Raw genomic sequence first — 13,590 nt, forward strand, 5'->3', positions numbered from 1 at the left:
TGCTTGTAGATTGTTTGTCTTCTCCCAAAAGAATACTTGATCCTTGTAAGCAGAGACGTTGTCTGTATTGTTTTTTTTTTTTTTTTTCGTTGTCTGTATTGTTCACCGCTGTATTCTAAGCACCTGGAAGGGTGACTGGGACATGGTGGTTGTTTGATAAACATTTGTTGATGAATGTGTGAACAATGCCAATTAACAACCTCAGACTGTGGTGAATATTAAATTAGATGACAGTGCAATGCTCCTGGCATAAAGTAAAACTCTCTCTAAATCTAGGTGTTTTCTTTCCTCTTTTTCCTTCCTCACCTTCTGTATCCACACCTTCAGCAAGCAAGTGAACTTAACCTCAGCCTCAAAACATACCCCGAATTCTCTGAATGAAATTCATTCATCACTATCACTCTAGTCAAGCCACTCTCACTCCTTACCTGGTCTACAAATAACAGTCTCCTGACTGATCTCCCTGTTTGTTCCACTTGCTCCTGTTTCTCTCAAACCCCAGTCCATTCTCCACAGTCAGAAAGATCTTTTAGAAACACAATTCAGATCATGTCATGCCCCAATTTACTTAATGACACCATCAACAGCCATCACCAGCAGCTTTCTAGGTATTTAGAATTAGCCCAAACTACTTTACAGGGGCTAGCACCTGCGATCCTCTTAGACTTCATCTACTTTAGGCTAACTGGCTTTCTCTCTCTTTTCTGGATTTTAACAAACTTATTTCCATTCTAGTGCTGGTGGATTCTTCTGTCTGAATCTTTACCTAGCTGGCTCCTTACTGTCATTTGAACTTCAGCTTAAATGGGGCTTGTTTTGAAATGAAAAGTCATTAATTTGTGTCACTAATGACTAATCCAGTCATTTCTTACCACAGTTCCCCCCCCCCTTTATTTTTATTTATTTGGCTGCACAGGGTCTTAATTGCAGCATGTGGGATCTTAGTATCCTGACCAGGGGTTGAATCTCCGCCCTCTGCATTGGGAACGAAGAGTACTCTGCATTAGACCACCCAGAAGTCCCTTGTAACACTGCTTTTTTTTTGTTGCACTTAATATTATCTAACATTTACTTGTTTATGTTTGTTTCTTCCCAACTGAATTTTAAGCTTGTGAACTCAGAGACCTTATCTATTGTGTTCATCACTCTATCTTCAAAGATAGAGCAATAACTAAAACATATCAGATCAAATCAGATATACGCTTAATAAATATTTGTTGAATAAATAAATGCTTTGATTGTAATAACGATAACAGCTAAACCTCAGAGGACTTGGCCACAAATTCCAACAATTTTTCAAGGAATAAGAATCGCAGTTCCGAAGTTAGATCCTGGAAGACTACAGAAACCTGACAATAAAATATCTGGGGCTAAAGTTTGGAGGGGGATATATTAAAACTTTGGCCTTTTTCCCCTACCCAAGGACTCCGGAGATCTTGGAAAAGGGAGACCTAGAGTCTTTTGACCATAAATTCTAGCCCAGCCACAACGCTTTTCCATCCACGATTCTTTGCAGCCACTATTGCTCGATTGCAAACGCGCAAACACCTCTAGGACCCCGGGTTCCTTTCTGTTTCTTTATGAATGAACCGGGTCTAGTGTGCGCATGCGCAACTCCTTTTTCTCCCGCTCCACGTGAGGCCCGCCCTTCCCTCCTGCTAACGGCTCCGCCCCTATCCTTTCTAATGGACCAATGGCGAGCGGCCTGGGGGGCGGAGCCCTGAGCGGCGCGGCAGTGTAGTTCCCCGGTCGCCCGGCTCCCTCGCCTTAGTCTTGCTGTGTTGTGATCACGTGGCCAGCTCCGGGCGCGGCGCTTGTTTTGGTTTCCCTCTAGCTTGCCCCTGGCAGCTTCAGAGTGAGCGACTTTCCCGTGCCGGTTGCCACACCTGACTGCACTGCGACTTTCTCTTCTTGGGGCTCTCTCAGCTCCAAGTTCTGCAAGCCCCTCGGGGCCGGCTCCTGCCATGCCGTTAGTTCGCTACAGGAAGGTGGTCATCCTCGGATACCGTTCTGTAGGTGAGTCTCCGTCTAGGGCAGAGCACCAATGCACCGCGGCTTTGTGGCCAGAGGAGGCGCACTGCCGCGGGAAGGCGACCCAGGGAGAAATGGTGGCATCCTTAGAACCAGCTTGTAGAGCGAGGACTGAAAGGTTGGAGTGGGAAAGGCTGGGGTGGTGGTAGTGTTCAAGGCGGCAGGAAGCTGGAGCATGGAAGAGTTAACATGGGCTTACGGCTTGAACACCACAGTGGTCCTCAGCGTTCGTTACTCTGGGGGGTGGAGGTGGGGGCAGGATTTGATGGCGGGGGCGCGGTCTGGGTGGGGCAAGTCTCAGGTGTCGGATGCAAGGCTGACTGAATCCTGGGGAATCCGGATCTTCCCAGGAGTTGGGTGGGGAAAGACAGCAGGAAAGGCTTCCTGCGTCGCTACTGTATGCATCCGGTGGCCAAGGTGCAGAGACCTGGGGCGAAAAGAGGGTGAAGGAGTCTAAGGGAAAGCATTGCATGGGGCATTCACAGGCTAGGATGCTAATTCGGGGTTTCCTTTAGTCCAGGGCCACAGCCCGAAAGGACAGAGGAAATGAATGTGGATGGGTGATTTGGCTACAATTACCTCTGCTTCCCACAGGGAAGACATCTTTAGCACATCAATTTGTGGAGGGCGAGTTCCTGGAAGACTATGATCCTACTGTGGAGAATAGTGAGTAAATTTCTCCCCTTGGAGTGAGGTAGGGAGGGCTTGGGTACCCCCCCCCCGCCAAGGCCACACTTTGGGATTTTCCGGGTGCCAAAGGGATGATTTAATTAGATATTAAATCTAATCTCTTCTCTATCAATCCTGTTCTGTGAGTGGAGCTAGAGTGTGCATTTTCCAAGATACTGAGTCCAGGATAGTGCATGTGTAGACAATAAGAAGCCTAACATTGTATCTTAAGTTTCCTGGAGAGCTCCTTGAACCTGGCCCATCTGTGTTAATATATAGGGGCACAGATTGCTCACCCTACAAGGCACCTCACAGTCAAGTTTTCTTTTCTTTTCAGCTTACAGCAAGATAGTGACTGTTGGCAAAGATGAGTTTCACCTACACCTGGTGGACACAGCAGGGCAGGTACCAGTTTGGGGTAGGGTGTCTAAATGTGGCAGTTCAGTCCTGGGAGATGAAGTCTGGTAGCCTCTGAGGCTCATCTGTAAAGTAGTATTAAAAGAAAAGCATTTTAGCAGTATTTCAGTGTGCAGTGCTGTTTGGAGCTACTCTATAAGTACTTGTTGGATAGAAGTGACTGGAGTAGGGAGTGCCACAGGGAGGGTCCCCAGGATGCAGCCCAGCAAACTTGGCCATCTGAGTCTTGTGAATCAAGGTATTGATGTTTTTATTTCTTGTCAGGATGAGTACAGCATTCTGCCCTATTCATTCATCATTGGGGTCCATGGTTATGTGCTTGTGTATTCTGTCACCTCTCTGCATAGGTAAGTGACCAAGGTTGAGAGTGGGGGACTTGGGAGGACCTGAGGGCTGTCCCAGAATAAAATTGTAAGATTCTTTTCTTGTGTTTAAAGCTTCCAAGTCATTGAGAGTCTGTACCAAAAGCTACATGAAGGCCACGGGAAAACCCGGTACGTGCCACAGGGGATAAAGACATAGTGTGGACACCAGGGAAGAGGGAGGGCAGAGGGGCGTATTGATCCAAATTAAGGAGGAAGCCGGGACATAGATCCTATCTGGTTTGATGGGGAGTTGTCCAGCTATGAAGTGAAGGAGGTTGGGGTCCATGGGGAACAGAGGGGATTCTGTTGTAACTGCTGTTTCCTCCCAGGCTGCCGGTGGTGCTGGTGGGAAACAAGGCCGATCTCTCTCCAGACAGGTATGGAAATCTCTGTAGCTTAAGGCAAAGGAAAGTGTGTAGGAATCAGTCAGGCTCTTGTCCTGGCTCTGCCACTGATTTGAACCAGTCGTTTTACCTCTTTGTTTCTAACTTGAAGGTTAAGACAAAATGATCCATCTCAAAAGCTATAATTTCATATTTCAAGCCTTAGTCCTAGGCTCCTTTGTTTTCTTGTATTTTCTTCTTTCCCAAACCTTCTCCCAAACCTTGGAATGAGATGAGTCAGAGGAAGTCTAGTTTCTGTAAAGATTTTTCAGAGAACATGGGGCCTATTGCTATTCTTCATTTTCATGTCCTGAATTTGCTTTTAGGGAGGTCCAGGCTGTTGAGGGGAAGAAGCTGGCAGCATCCTGGGGTGCAACATTTATGGAGTCATCTGCTCGAAATAATCAGGTACTGGGCCTGAAGAGTAGGAAGGTGGTGCGGGTAGCAGTGTTTTTCTTTTTATGCCACTGCTTGGTGGTGGGGATGGTGGGGGAGTGGGGCATTCACCTGAGAGTTGGGTGGTATTGGCAGTGAACTCAACCAATTTTTTTTTTTGCCCTGAATCCTTATCCCTTGCAGCTGACTCAAGGCATCTTCACCAAAGTCATCCAGGAGATTGCCCGGGTAGAGAATTCATATGGACAAGAGCGCCGCTGCCATCTCATGTGAGCCCAGAGATGAGCTCTTGAGCAAGGGGCAGCTGCCTTGATTCTGCCCCTGGTACTTTCCAAGCTCCAGTGGGGGCGTGTGGGGGCGCCCTCAGGACTTCACGGGTTTGTTTGGTTGCCAGCTGTGTCCCTGGCCCTCTAGGCACACAGTGAGGTACCCTCATGTTTGCACACTTACCCAGGCTCCAGTGGCCTGGTTGTCCATGTTTACAAAGAGGCAAGGATGTCTCATGGGCACTGTCCTCTAGCTCTGTTTTTGCTAAATATATGAACTGTGATAACCTATGGGGTTGGTATATGAGTCCTGGGCATTGTTTATTCAGGACCCAGTCTCCTCTGTAGGTTTTGGGTGTTGGCTGGCTGAGGGGAGCTGGGGACTCCTGAAGCGAAGCTGGCTCCCAGGAGTGACAATGTACATATGCAAATAAACTGAGAAATCTTTTTGTAATTGACTTCTCTGTGTCTGGGGAGCACTCAGGGCCAGTATCTTCTTTTCTAAGGAGTGATGACTGTGGCCTTTGGTAGAGAATCAAGGTTTTTACTCCTCCAACCTTGTTCCTATTCCTTACCCCTAATTCATTCAGGACCATCACCCCAAGACTTACTACTTATTTTTCCCAACTTTCTTTTCTACCCTGTTCTCCCATACAGGTAACCAACTGACTGCCACTCCCATCCAAATTTGTAGGCTCTCACAACCCCCTTAACTACAGAAACACCGCCCTCTAGTGGCCAGCTGCCACATGCTGCCCTAGCTTCCCTCCTGGGGCCTTGGGATTTGTTGGAACTCAGAGAGGATACGTTTGGGTTGGAAGAAAGACCCTTGTTCCTAATGATGTAACAACTGTGAAGTAGTGTGAAGGCAGGGACTAAAGTGTTGCAAAGATTTTAATTTTTTAAGAGAGTTGAATAAAGGAAGGAATAATGCCCCGATCAACCCTCACTCCCTGCCCCTTATCTCTTCAAGTGCCTTTCATTAAAATAGATGTTCTTTGCTTTTTTCATACCTTTCACACTTTTGAAGTTGTGTTACCTTTTCCAGGTGTCAAAGGTTATTGCTTCTGTTCTTATTGACCCACCACCTCAGTAGGAGGATGGGTTCAGCTAGGAAAGTTTGGTCCTAACTGCCTTTACCCCCACCCCCTCCCCAGCAGCCCTAGGTCCTAAGTGGCCTAATACCTCCTGCAACGACTTATAAGGGTGACCTGAATGGTATCCTTCACAGGAAAGGCATAGAGTTCTGCCAACTGGGAGAGCCTGAGGTACTCTGTCAATGCACTTAATTGGGAAAAATGGACAAAATCCGGGTGTGATTTTTAGCTATGACCTTGTTATGGCCTGGCTCCCGGCTAGTTGGGCTTATAACTGGGGGTGATGGTCTGTCATGCTTGTTTTTAAAAGTTCTGCTGGCAGCTTCTGCATCTCTGATATTGAATCTAAAAAGAAATAAGGGCTGCAGAAAAAAGCATATTCCAAAGAGCAATCTCTTAGGGGCTCAGGAATCTCTTTAGGGTTCTCATCACTCTCTCTCCTTACACTAATATTAGGTCTTTTTGCACATCAGACCTGGAATTCTCATTACAGGTATCTATACTATTGTTATGTCCATGAGGTTTGAAATGGGATAACAAATATCAGGTTTTTGAGAGGCATATCAAACAATCTCAAAGCCTGATAGTAGTAAAGAATAGTGGTTAATGGCTGGGTTAAAAAGAGTTCCTCTTCCACTTAACTGTGTGATGCTAGGAAGACACTTAAACTCTCTGAGCCTCTGAACCTCTCTTAGTGTCTCATTTACTATGTGTAGTTAAACCTTCCTCATAGGATTGAGGTAAGAATAAAACTAAGGTGATATATGAAATGCTTAGCATAGGTCCTCATACATAATAAACCCTTAAAAGATGGCTATTGTGTATTATTTGAGGTTTTTCTGGTGAGGATCTGCCTCCTGGCCTCTGGGTGCAGAAAGTAGGGAGAGGCCTTCCATTTACAGGTGAGGAGTTACTGCTGGACTTTTTTTTGCTGAATTAGACCTGAATGGTCAGTGCAGAGCATATGTCAGTGTTTGGCTAGCCAAGACATACCTAGTCCTGATCCCTCCTATGACTCTGGCCAGTAGGCATTTAGGTCTGCACTGTCCAATATAAAAGCTACAAGTCATATATTGCTATTTAGTTTTAAAATTTTTAAAAATTAAAAGTTCCTCAGTTGCACCACTTACTTTTCAAAGTACCCAATAGCTACATGTGACTAAGCCACATGAATGTATAGGGCGTTTCTATCATTGCAGAAAGTTCTATTGGACAGCACTGTAAACCCCTTCCCACAAAACCAGCCCTGCACCTGGTTTGTGTCTTTCTCCACATATTAAAATAAAAATTTAAAAAATATTTATATACACATACACACATCCTAGGACAAACATGGCCATTGGCTTGCATTACGGCAAGGCTCAACTTCTTACTAGATGTGGTTTGTTGAACAATTTTATGTATTTTAGTGTCAATCTCTTCATCTGTAATATGGACATAATTCCACATTAATTCATAACGAGGGTGAGGAATAACTAAGAATATTTTAAGTATCCAGCGCATTTGTTAATTTGTCTCCTCCTGTCTATCCCGTGGGTAGAGTTAATGCAGAGAAATCATTCCAACCCTTTCTCATCCAGACTAATTGGTGGCGGGGGGTAGGGGGAAGGGGGGCGGGGGGGGCGGGGGGGGCGGGGGGGTGTCCCTGCAAGCTGTTTTGGGATCTTGCGTAGAATAACAGTACTCTAGCCAAGTAGCAAGGCTACAAGTTACATGCCCTCTGTTTACTGAAAAGGCGGGGGGGGGGGGGGGGGTGCTGGGGAGCACAGGCCCTGAAGATTCGGAAAGAAGGGCTGGGGCTGGGAGCACCAGGGAAAGGAGGGGAAACTCTGCATTTCTGTTTTGACAGGGGAGGTGATTGTGGAGGCACTAACAGTCCTCTTTCCTCTCGAGGGGGGTTGAGAGCCAGCAGGAACGACTAGGGACTCGTTCCGCTTTCCTTTAGGCCCCCGAACGTGGCAGGAACCCACCCTTTGCAGCGCCAGGCGCCGTGCCTCACTTTCTCCATTTGCGGACTCCAGTTCCCAGGATGCAGAGCAGCGGCCAATCTCCAGGCTCTTCTTCCATCCCCCTCCCGGGAAAGATTGCTCTTGGCCAAGACAAGGGGCAGCTAAGAGTTTCAGGGACCGATAACTCCAGCGAAACGGAATTAGAAAGTGTCCAGAGTCCTAGTTTTACTAGCCTGGTGGTAAAGGAGGCAGTTCCAGGTCTGGGGCGAAGAGGAGGGGGGCTTCATTCCCACGTGTCTGCACAGCGGCCGGCCCGGCGCAGTCGGGGTTAACCTATGGCGGAGGGATCCCGCTGCGTGTGCGTAGAACTGCAGAGTCACAGCCTTTCCTCCGAGAGGACCGAATCCCTCCGCCGCTCCGCTCCAACACAAAATAGGGCCGCGTCTTCTCTTTTCTCCCCTTCTGGAGTGGGGTTCCCCGGGCAAAAGGGCCACCCGGATCTCGCGCCGGAGGCTTCCTGAATCTTCACGACCGCTGCCGAGATCTCGGGCCAGGAAATAGCCCCTTCGCAGGAACCACCCTACCGGCCGAACAGGAGGCGGAGGGGGGGGGAGGCGGAGCGGCGCCGCGCTGCACTACTTTCCTCTCCGGTTGCAAATGGCTGCCTCGTTCCCCACTTTCCGCTCAGTTTCCTGACCCCCCGGCGCCGGGAGCCGGGGTTGGGCCATGCACCTCTAGGCCCCCCGCGATCACAGCCAGCCGGGGGTCGAGGGGGTGCCGCCGATCTGAGCCGGCCAGGCCGGGGGCGGGGCAGCTCCCGAGGCCAGAGGGGAAGGGAGGCGAGCGCAGGGCCTGGAGCGGCCGGAGGGGAGCGGGCAGAGGGCTCGCACCGCCCGCCCCTTCCTCTTCCTCGCCCACCTACCCTCCTCCCTTCCCCAGGGGGGAGCAGAAGGTGGGGGGCTCGAAGCCGCCGAGGGAGAGTGCTCGGGGTCGAGGAGCCCAGCACTGGGTGTGTGTCAGGTTCAGCCCCGCGGCCCCGCCGGCTCCGTGTCGCCGTAGCTCGCGCGGCCCCGGGGCGCCGGCCCGAGGGGGAGAGGGGCTCGGCGCTCCTGCGAGGGTCTCACGTTCCATCCGGGCCCGGCGCGGCGGCGCGGCATTCCTTCCGGGCTGCTGGGGAGGCGCCTCGACGTTCCATCTGGAGAGCCTCGACGTTCCGCCCGAGCCCGGCGCGGGCGACCGGGGCGCTGGCCCGGCCCTAGGACTGAGAGGCCGCCCGGCGACGCGGATGCGGAGCCTGCTCGCCCAAGATCAAAGCCACCGGTGCTCTCTTTGTGTCCGCTCGGGATTCGCCGCCTTGGGGCTGTCCATGGAAACCTAAACTGCTGGAACCCGAGGCAGAGAACCCTTCTTCGGCTTCTTGCTTTTTTTGAGGGGGGGGAGGGTGGCCACTCCGACCTGGATTTACCGTTCTTGGCCCCCTTAAGCCCCCCCGTGCGGGGGGCGGCTGTGATCGCTCTGGCGGTTGGAGGTCGGGGAGCGGCCCGGGCTCTGGCCATGTTCTCGGATGAGGATTTCTGGATCGCCCTGTGAAGAGGTGAGTGAAGTCCGCCCGGCCAGGGCCCAGAAAGGGTTGGACTGGGGGCATAGCCAGATGGACTATCTTGGCCCGAGCTGGCCTGTAGGTTGGAGAAGGGGGTGCCAGAGCTGAGGAGGGTTCCTTTGGCAGGGTCTGTCAAGGGAACCTGAGCCAGTCGCCAGAGGAGAACCGAGGCCTGGTGTCCTGGGGTGTGCCTCTTTAAAGACTGGGGGGTTCAGGGAACCACGGGAGTTTGGGAACCTGGCCAGAAAGTCTCTCTGCCTGTTTATTTTTGTGTTGGGGGGAGCTCTACTAAACTAGGACCCAAGCCCTGATGCCAGCACCAATCCCAGTCAGCTGCTTCTCCTTCAGGGTTCCTTGTGGGCCTTGGGAATAGAACAACTTGGGAACGGGGGTAGGGTGCCACTGCCAGGTCAGACTTAGTGCCAGGTTGGACTTTAAGGTTGTTCTTGCTCATCCGGGCACTGAGAGCAGTCTTTGGGAGACTCAAGGAATCCTGATTCCTGCACTAGGCCTTATTTCACTGTGCATGGGGCAGAGTGGAAACTGACTATTGTGATGAAGGAGGTGGCTGGGGCAAGAAGGAGGCGGGGCTGGGGGCAGCTCTGGCCTTGCTGGTCAACTTTAAACTACCCCTGCCTGGCAAAGTGACCCCAACGAGGCCTAGTGCTGTCTTAGCCTGCTTTGCTTTCCCTCCTCTTGGGATGGACATAATCTCTAGGGGATTATAGAGGAGGCCGTTGAGATTTGCTCCCTGTGAATGTGGGCTGCAAAAAATGGCTTTTGTCTCCTGCTTTCTCCGGGCCTGGTCGCCCGTAAGTCTCTGGCCAGTCCTGCAGGGCCCCTCCCAGACCTCGCCAACCTTTTTCAGTCAGGGAATGTTAACTAGTCCTGTGATCCTGTCCCAACCCTGCAGAATAGGGTGGCCGGTACCTCTTTGGAGGAGAAATGACCTGATAGGAGCATGTCTCTGAAGCCAGTGTTTTCAGCCCTGGCAGGAGGTGTTGGGGAGAAGGGGTGTGTGTGTGTGATTGCATGAAGGGTGCAGCGTGAGCCTCTGGACCCTGGGCTGGGACAGCCCCTCTCACAGCTGTCATGCTGCCCAGCCAGGATTTGGCTGCTGTATTTTGCTCCCTCACTTTGTCTCCTCCAACATACAGAGGCTCAACCACTTTGAGCCTGGTCTTGGAAAAGACAGAATAGGGGTTTGCCCTTGAAAGGTTTTGGGTGGTAATCCTGAGGTGAGAGGTGGCACAGGGGTGCTGAAATGAGGCTAGCTGTCACCCATGCTGTCTGCCCCTGCCTCCTGTGGAGGGCCTCTCCGGCTGTCTGTCCCTAAACAACTTCCTTAAGAGACACCACTCCTTTTTGGCTGTAGCTGACCCTAGAGTGACCCAGGGATATAGTTCAGAGGGTCTCCAGAGCCCCTGTTGCCATTTGGGTTCTTCCCTGGAGGGCCAGCCCAAAATGGGGGTGGGGAGAGGTGTGGTTTGATTCTCAGGCTGGGAACCAGGAAGTCCTGAAGTCCTACAGAAGAGCTGTTCACTCAAGGGCCTGCTTCAGCCTTTCACCTCTCCAAGCCTCCATTTCCCCTTTGGCTGGCATAATGGAGCTAAAGCTTTTGGTCTGGGATGGAGGCAGAGGGGAGAGTGGGTTGAGATGAATCTCTGCCTTCTTTCTTGCTGTCCTGGGCCTCTTTAGCCTGGAATCAAATGGACCCACCATGGTTTCACTCGCTAGATCTGTGTTTCTCTAGGATCCCTAGTTCCCTTGAGGAATCCTGGCCAGGCCTTAGCCCAGTTTAGACCCAGGGAAAAACCCTTGGAGTATATGTGTGTTTCTGGTTTTGAATGCTGAGACAGGGGAACCTGTGGTTTTTATTTGTTTGGATCTGTTCAGGGGCCTGACAACTCGGACTCAGCATTGGTGGGGGAGGTGCTGGACTGTCCAAAGGGAAATGGGACTCCTTAGAAGAGCCTCTGGATTCTCTGGTCCAGCTTGGAGGACACTCAACCCTTGGCTTATCTCTCATCTTCCATGATCCCATAAATGAGGCTGCAGCTTTGGAGGATGTTGGTACTGTTTCCCAAAGCTAGATGCAGGTGGTTTCTGCACCTCCCCAGGCAGTGCCAGCGTTACCAGTTTGAGAGGGCTGCGCTTGTGGGAGGGCGGAGGAATTCGTCCCTCTGGCCTTGTGTGAGGCAGTCCTCCCACCCACTGCGCTATCACTGTTGCTTTTGATTTCTTGCTGTTTGTGACTCCTTTAGCCTCAACTTTGAGAGTACAACAGTTGGAAGCTCTTGGGGATATTTAGTGGTAAGGTACCACGAAAATTGCACATGTTTAGGAAACTTTGAAGCCTTCTGGGTGTGGTCAGGCCTTGAGTGGCTGAATAGGAAGAGGAGCCTAGCTGGTGCCCTGACCTCCAACCCCTACTTCACATAGGTGGCTTCTGGGGGGCCCTTGAAGTGCCAGAGCATCTTTTCTCTGGGCTGGCTAGATGGCCACCCTGCTTTCCTTTTAGGTGTGAGTATGTGAGTGACAGTTTTGGGAAAGAGATGATCTGGGAGTAAAGGTAGCAGGTATCAAGTGATACTTCACTTTCCCAGTCTAGTAGAATCTAATAGTGTAAAGGGAAAGGAGTAAAAATTGCCCTTCCTGTGGCATGTCCCATGAGGCCCATTGCCAGTCTTTGGAAATGGAATATTAACTCAGGGAAAGAGCACTGATACTGTGGTTCTTAGGTGATTGATTTATGGATCCTGGGCACCTCTGAGGATTCCCCCAGCCTCATCTGCCCCATGCACTCAACCCCAAGTGGCTGACTGGGGTATTTGGTGTGGGGAGAGAGGCTTGTCTTTACAAAGGTTGGTGTGGTCCTTCTGGTTAAATAAGAGGAGTGGGAAAGGGGAGACAGAAAATTCTCAAACTTTCATTTAGAGTTCCGTAACCTGCTCCACCTGCTATGGGAAAATTATACTTTATATAGTTTCTCTGCTTAAGCCCCTACCCTTCCCACTAAGAGCGGTTGGCACCTGTCCCTTTCTTCCCTTCTTCTATAGGACCCCTTTCCTCTTCCTCAGCTCTGTAATTCTTTACTTCTCTCTTTTTTGTACTGTGTTTATTAGTTTCCTCTGAGATTTAGGAAAATATGCCCAAAGGTGTGTATCTTGACCTTCTTAGGTATAACTTTAGTGTGTTTCATTTGGCTCTGGGATAGGCAGGCATATCTTAGAAGAGGGGACCGTTACCCCCCACCCCCATAGTGTGTGTGGAAACCCTGCCTGATGGAAGAGGAAGGAAGCTGCTTTGCTGTGTCCTGCCCCCGTTTAGAACAGCTCCAAGTGGCTGTGTGCTTCCTGAGACTACAACTCCCAGCATGCCTAGCGTCAGGCCTGGCTACACATGCTCAGTAACTCTTAAGGCCCCTTCTGTTAACTTCTAGGGACATCTAAGGAGGAAGGGCAGTTGGCGTTGCTAAGGGCAACGACCTGAGGCCTTCAGGCTGGGTGAGAACTTGAGCTCAGTCATGGCAGGGGCCAGGGGGTGGGCCTGAGCTAGATTTAGATGGGCAGTTGGTGGGAAATTGGGAGTTTCTTCTGTTATGATTAGAATATTCTGGTTGAAACCAGTGGAGGTGGGGGAGATCCATCCAAAGCTGGGATTTCGTTCCAGTAACATGTTCTACATCTTGCAAGACCCCAAATTTGGTCTCCAGTAGAGGGATTTCAGCTGAACTCAGACTTCTTGGTTTATGACTACTCCTGGGTTAGCGCTGAAAGACCTCTAGGATGGTAGCTGACTTGAGAACTGAGGGAAAAGTCCAAGGGATAGGGCCTGCCAGAAGCCAAGAACTCAGATGTGCGGCAAAGAGGGGTACTAGATGTAGCTTGTGGGTGCTTCTGGTTGTCCTGGGAACTCTTAGGCAGGAGATGGGAAGTGGACCCCCCCGGGAATTCAGAGTGGAAGAAGAGGATATGTGTTTATTGGAGGGGAAGTAGACGGTGGGACAAGGGTTGGGGAGAAGGATTTTCCTTGTCATTAGTACAGGAGTTTGTAGGTGTGATTTTGCTCTGATTTCTATAGGTTCTAGATAACATTAGCTGCCTTCTCCTCAGGATTTGGAGGAAAGTGTTTAGTGGGAAGATTTCCTAGACAAATAGATATCTCTTGGCTCTGACAGGTCTCCCCGAGAGGGCTCTGCCCAGTCGGAGAGAGGGATGGACAGCCCGAAGCCGCCTGGTGAGGATAAAGATTCGGAACCAGCAGGTGGGTAGGACAAACAGTGGGTTTCTGTTCTTCCCAGGAAATCTTAGATTTCTGGTCCTAGCACAGGGACAGAAGCTAAGTCTGTCTGATAGACAGGTAATAATTGAAGGACTTTGTTCTTTGGGACGGAAGTTGAAATGTCATCACTGTT

The 13,590-nt window shown here is 50.5% G+C and overlaps 2 protein-coding genes across 14 annotated transcripts in view; both read left to right on the forward strand.

The window, feature by feature from the left end:
• Positions 1-1,218: 1,218 nt before the first annotated feature.
• RHEBL1 (RHEB like 1) lies at positions 1,219-4,985 on the forward strand. Its single transcript, XM_061416266.1, has 8 exons — positions 1,219-2,016; positions 2,626-2,697; positions 3,038-3,105; positions 3,382-3,464; positions 3,555-3,611; positions 3,812-3,859; positions 4,192-4,273; positions 4,445-4,985. Exons 1-8 carry the CDS (start codon positions 1,965-1,967, stop codon positions 4,532-4,534), a joined length of 552 nt encoding a protein of 183 aa, XP_061272250.1. The 5' UTR covers positions 1,219-1,964; the 3' UTR covers positions 4,535-4,985.
• Positions 4,986-7,014: 2,029 nt separating this feature from the next.
• The window catches only part of KMT2D (lysine methyltransferase 2D), a 41,056-nt gene continuing 34,480 nt past the window's right edge, over positions 7,015-13,590 (forward strand). For all 13 annotated transcript variants that reach the window (XM_061416247.1, XM_061416256.1, XM_061416258.1 and 10 more), the window contains exons 1-2: positions 7,015-9,167; positions 13,354-13,439. In XM_061416247.1, the coding sequence (XP_061272231.1) occupies positions 13,391-13,439 (49 nt within the window). In that variant the 5' untranslated portion in view covers positions 7,015-9,167; positions 13,354-13,390. The remainder of the gene's footprint in view (positions 9,168-13,353; positions 13,440-13,590) is intronic.

This window comes from Bos javanicus, chromosome 5 (genome assembly GCF_032452875.1).
Source record: "Bos javanicus breed banteng chromosome 5, ARS-OSU_banteng_1.0, whole genome shotgun sequence".
NCBI lineage: Eukaryota > Metazoa > Chordata > Mammalia > Artiodactyla > Bovidae > Bos > Bos javanicus.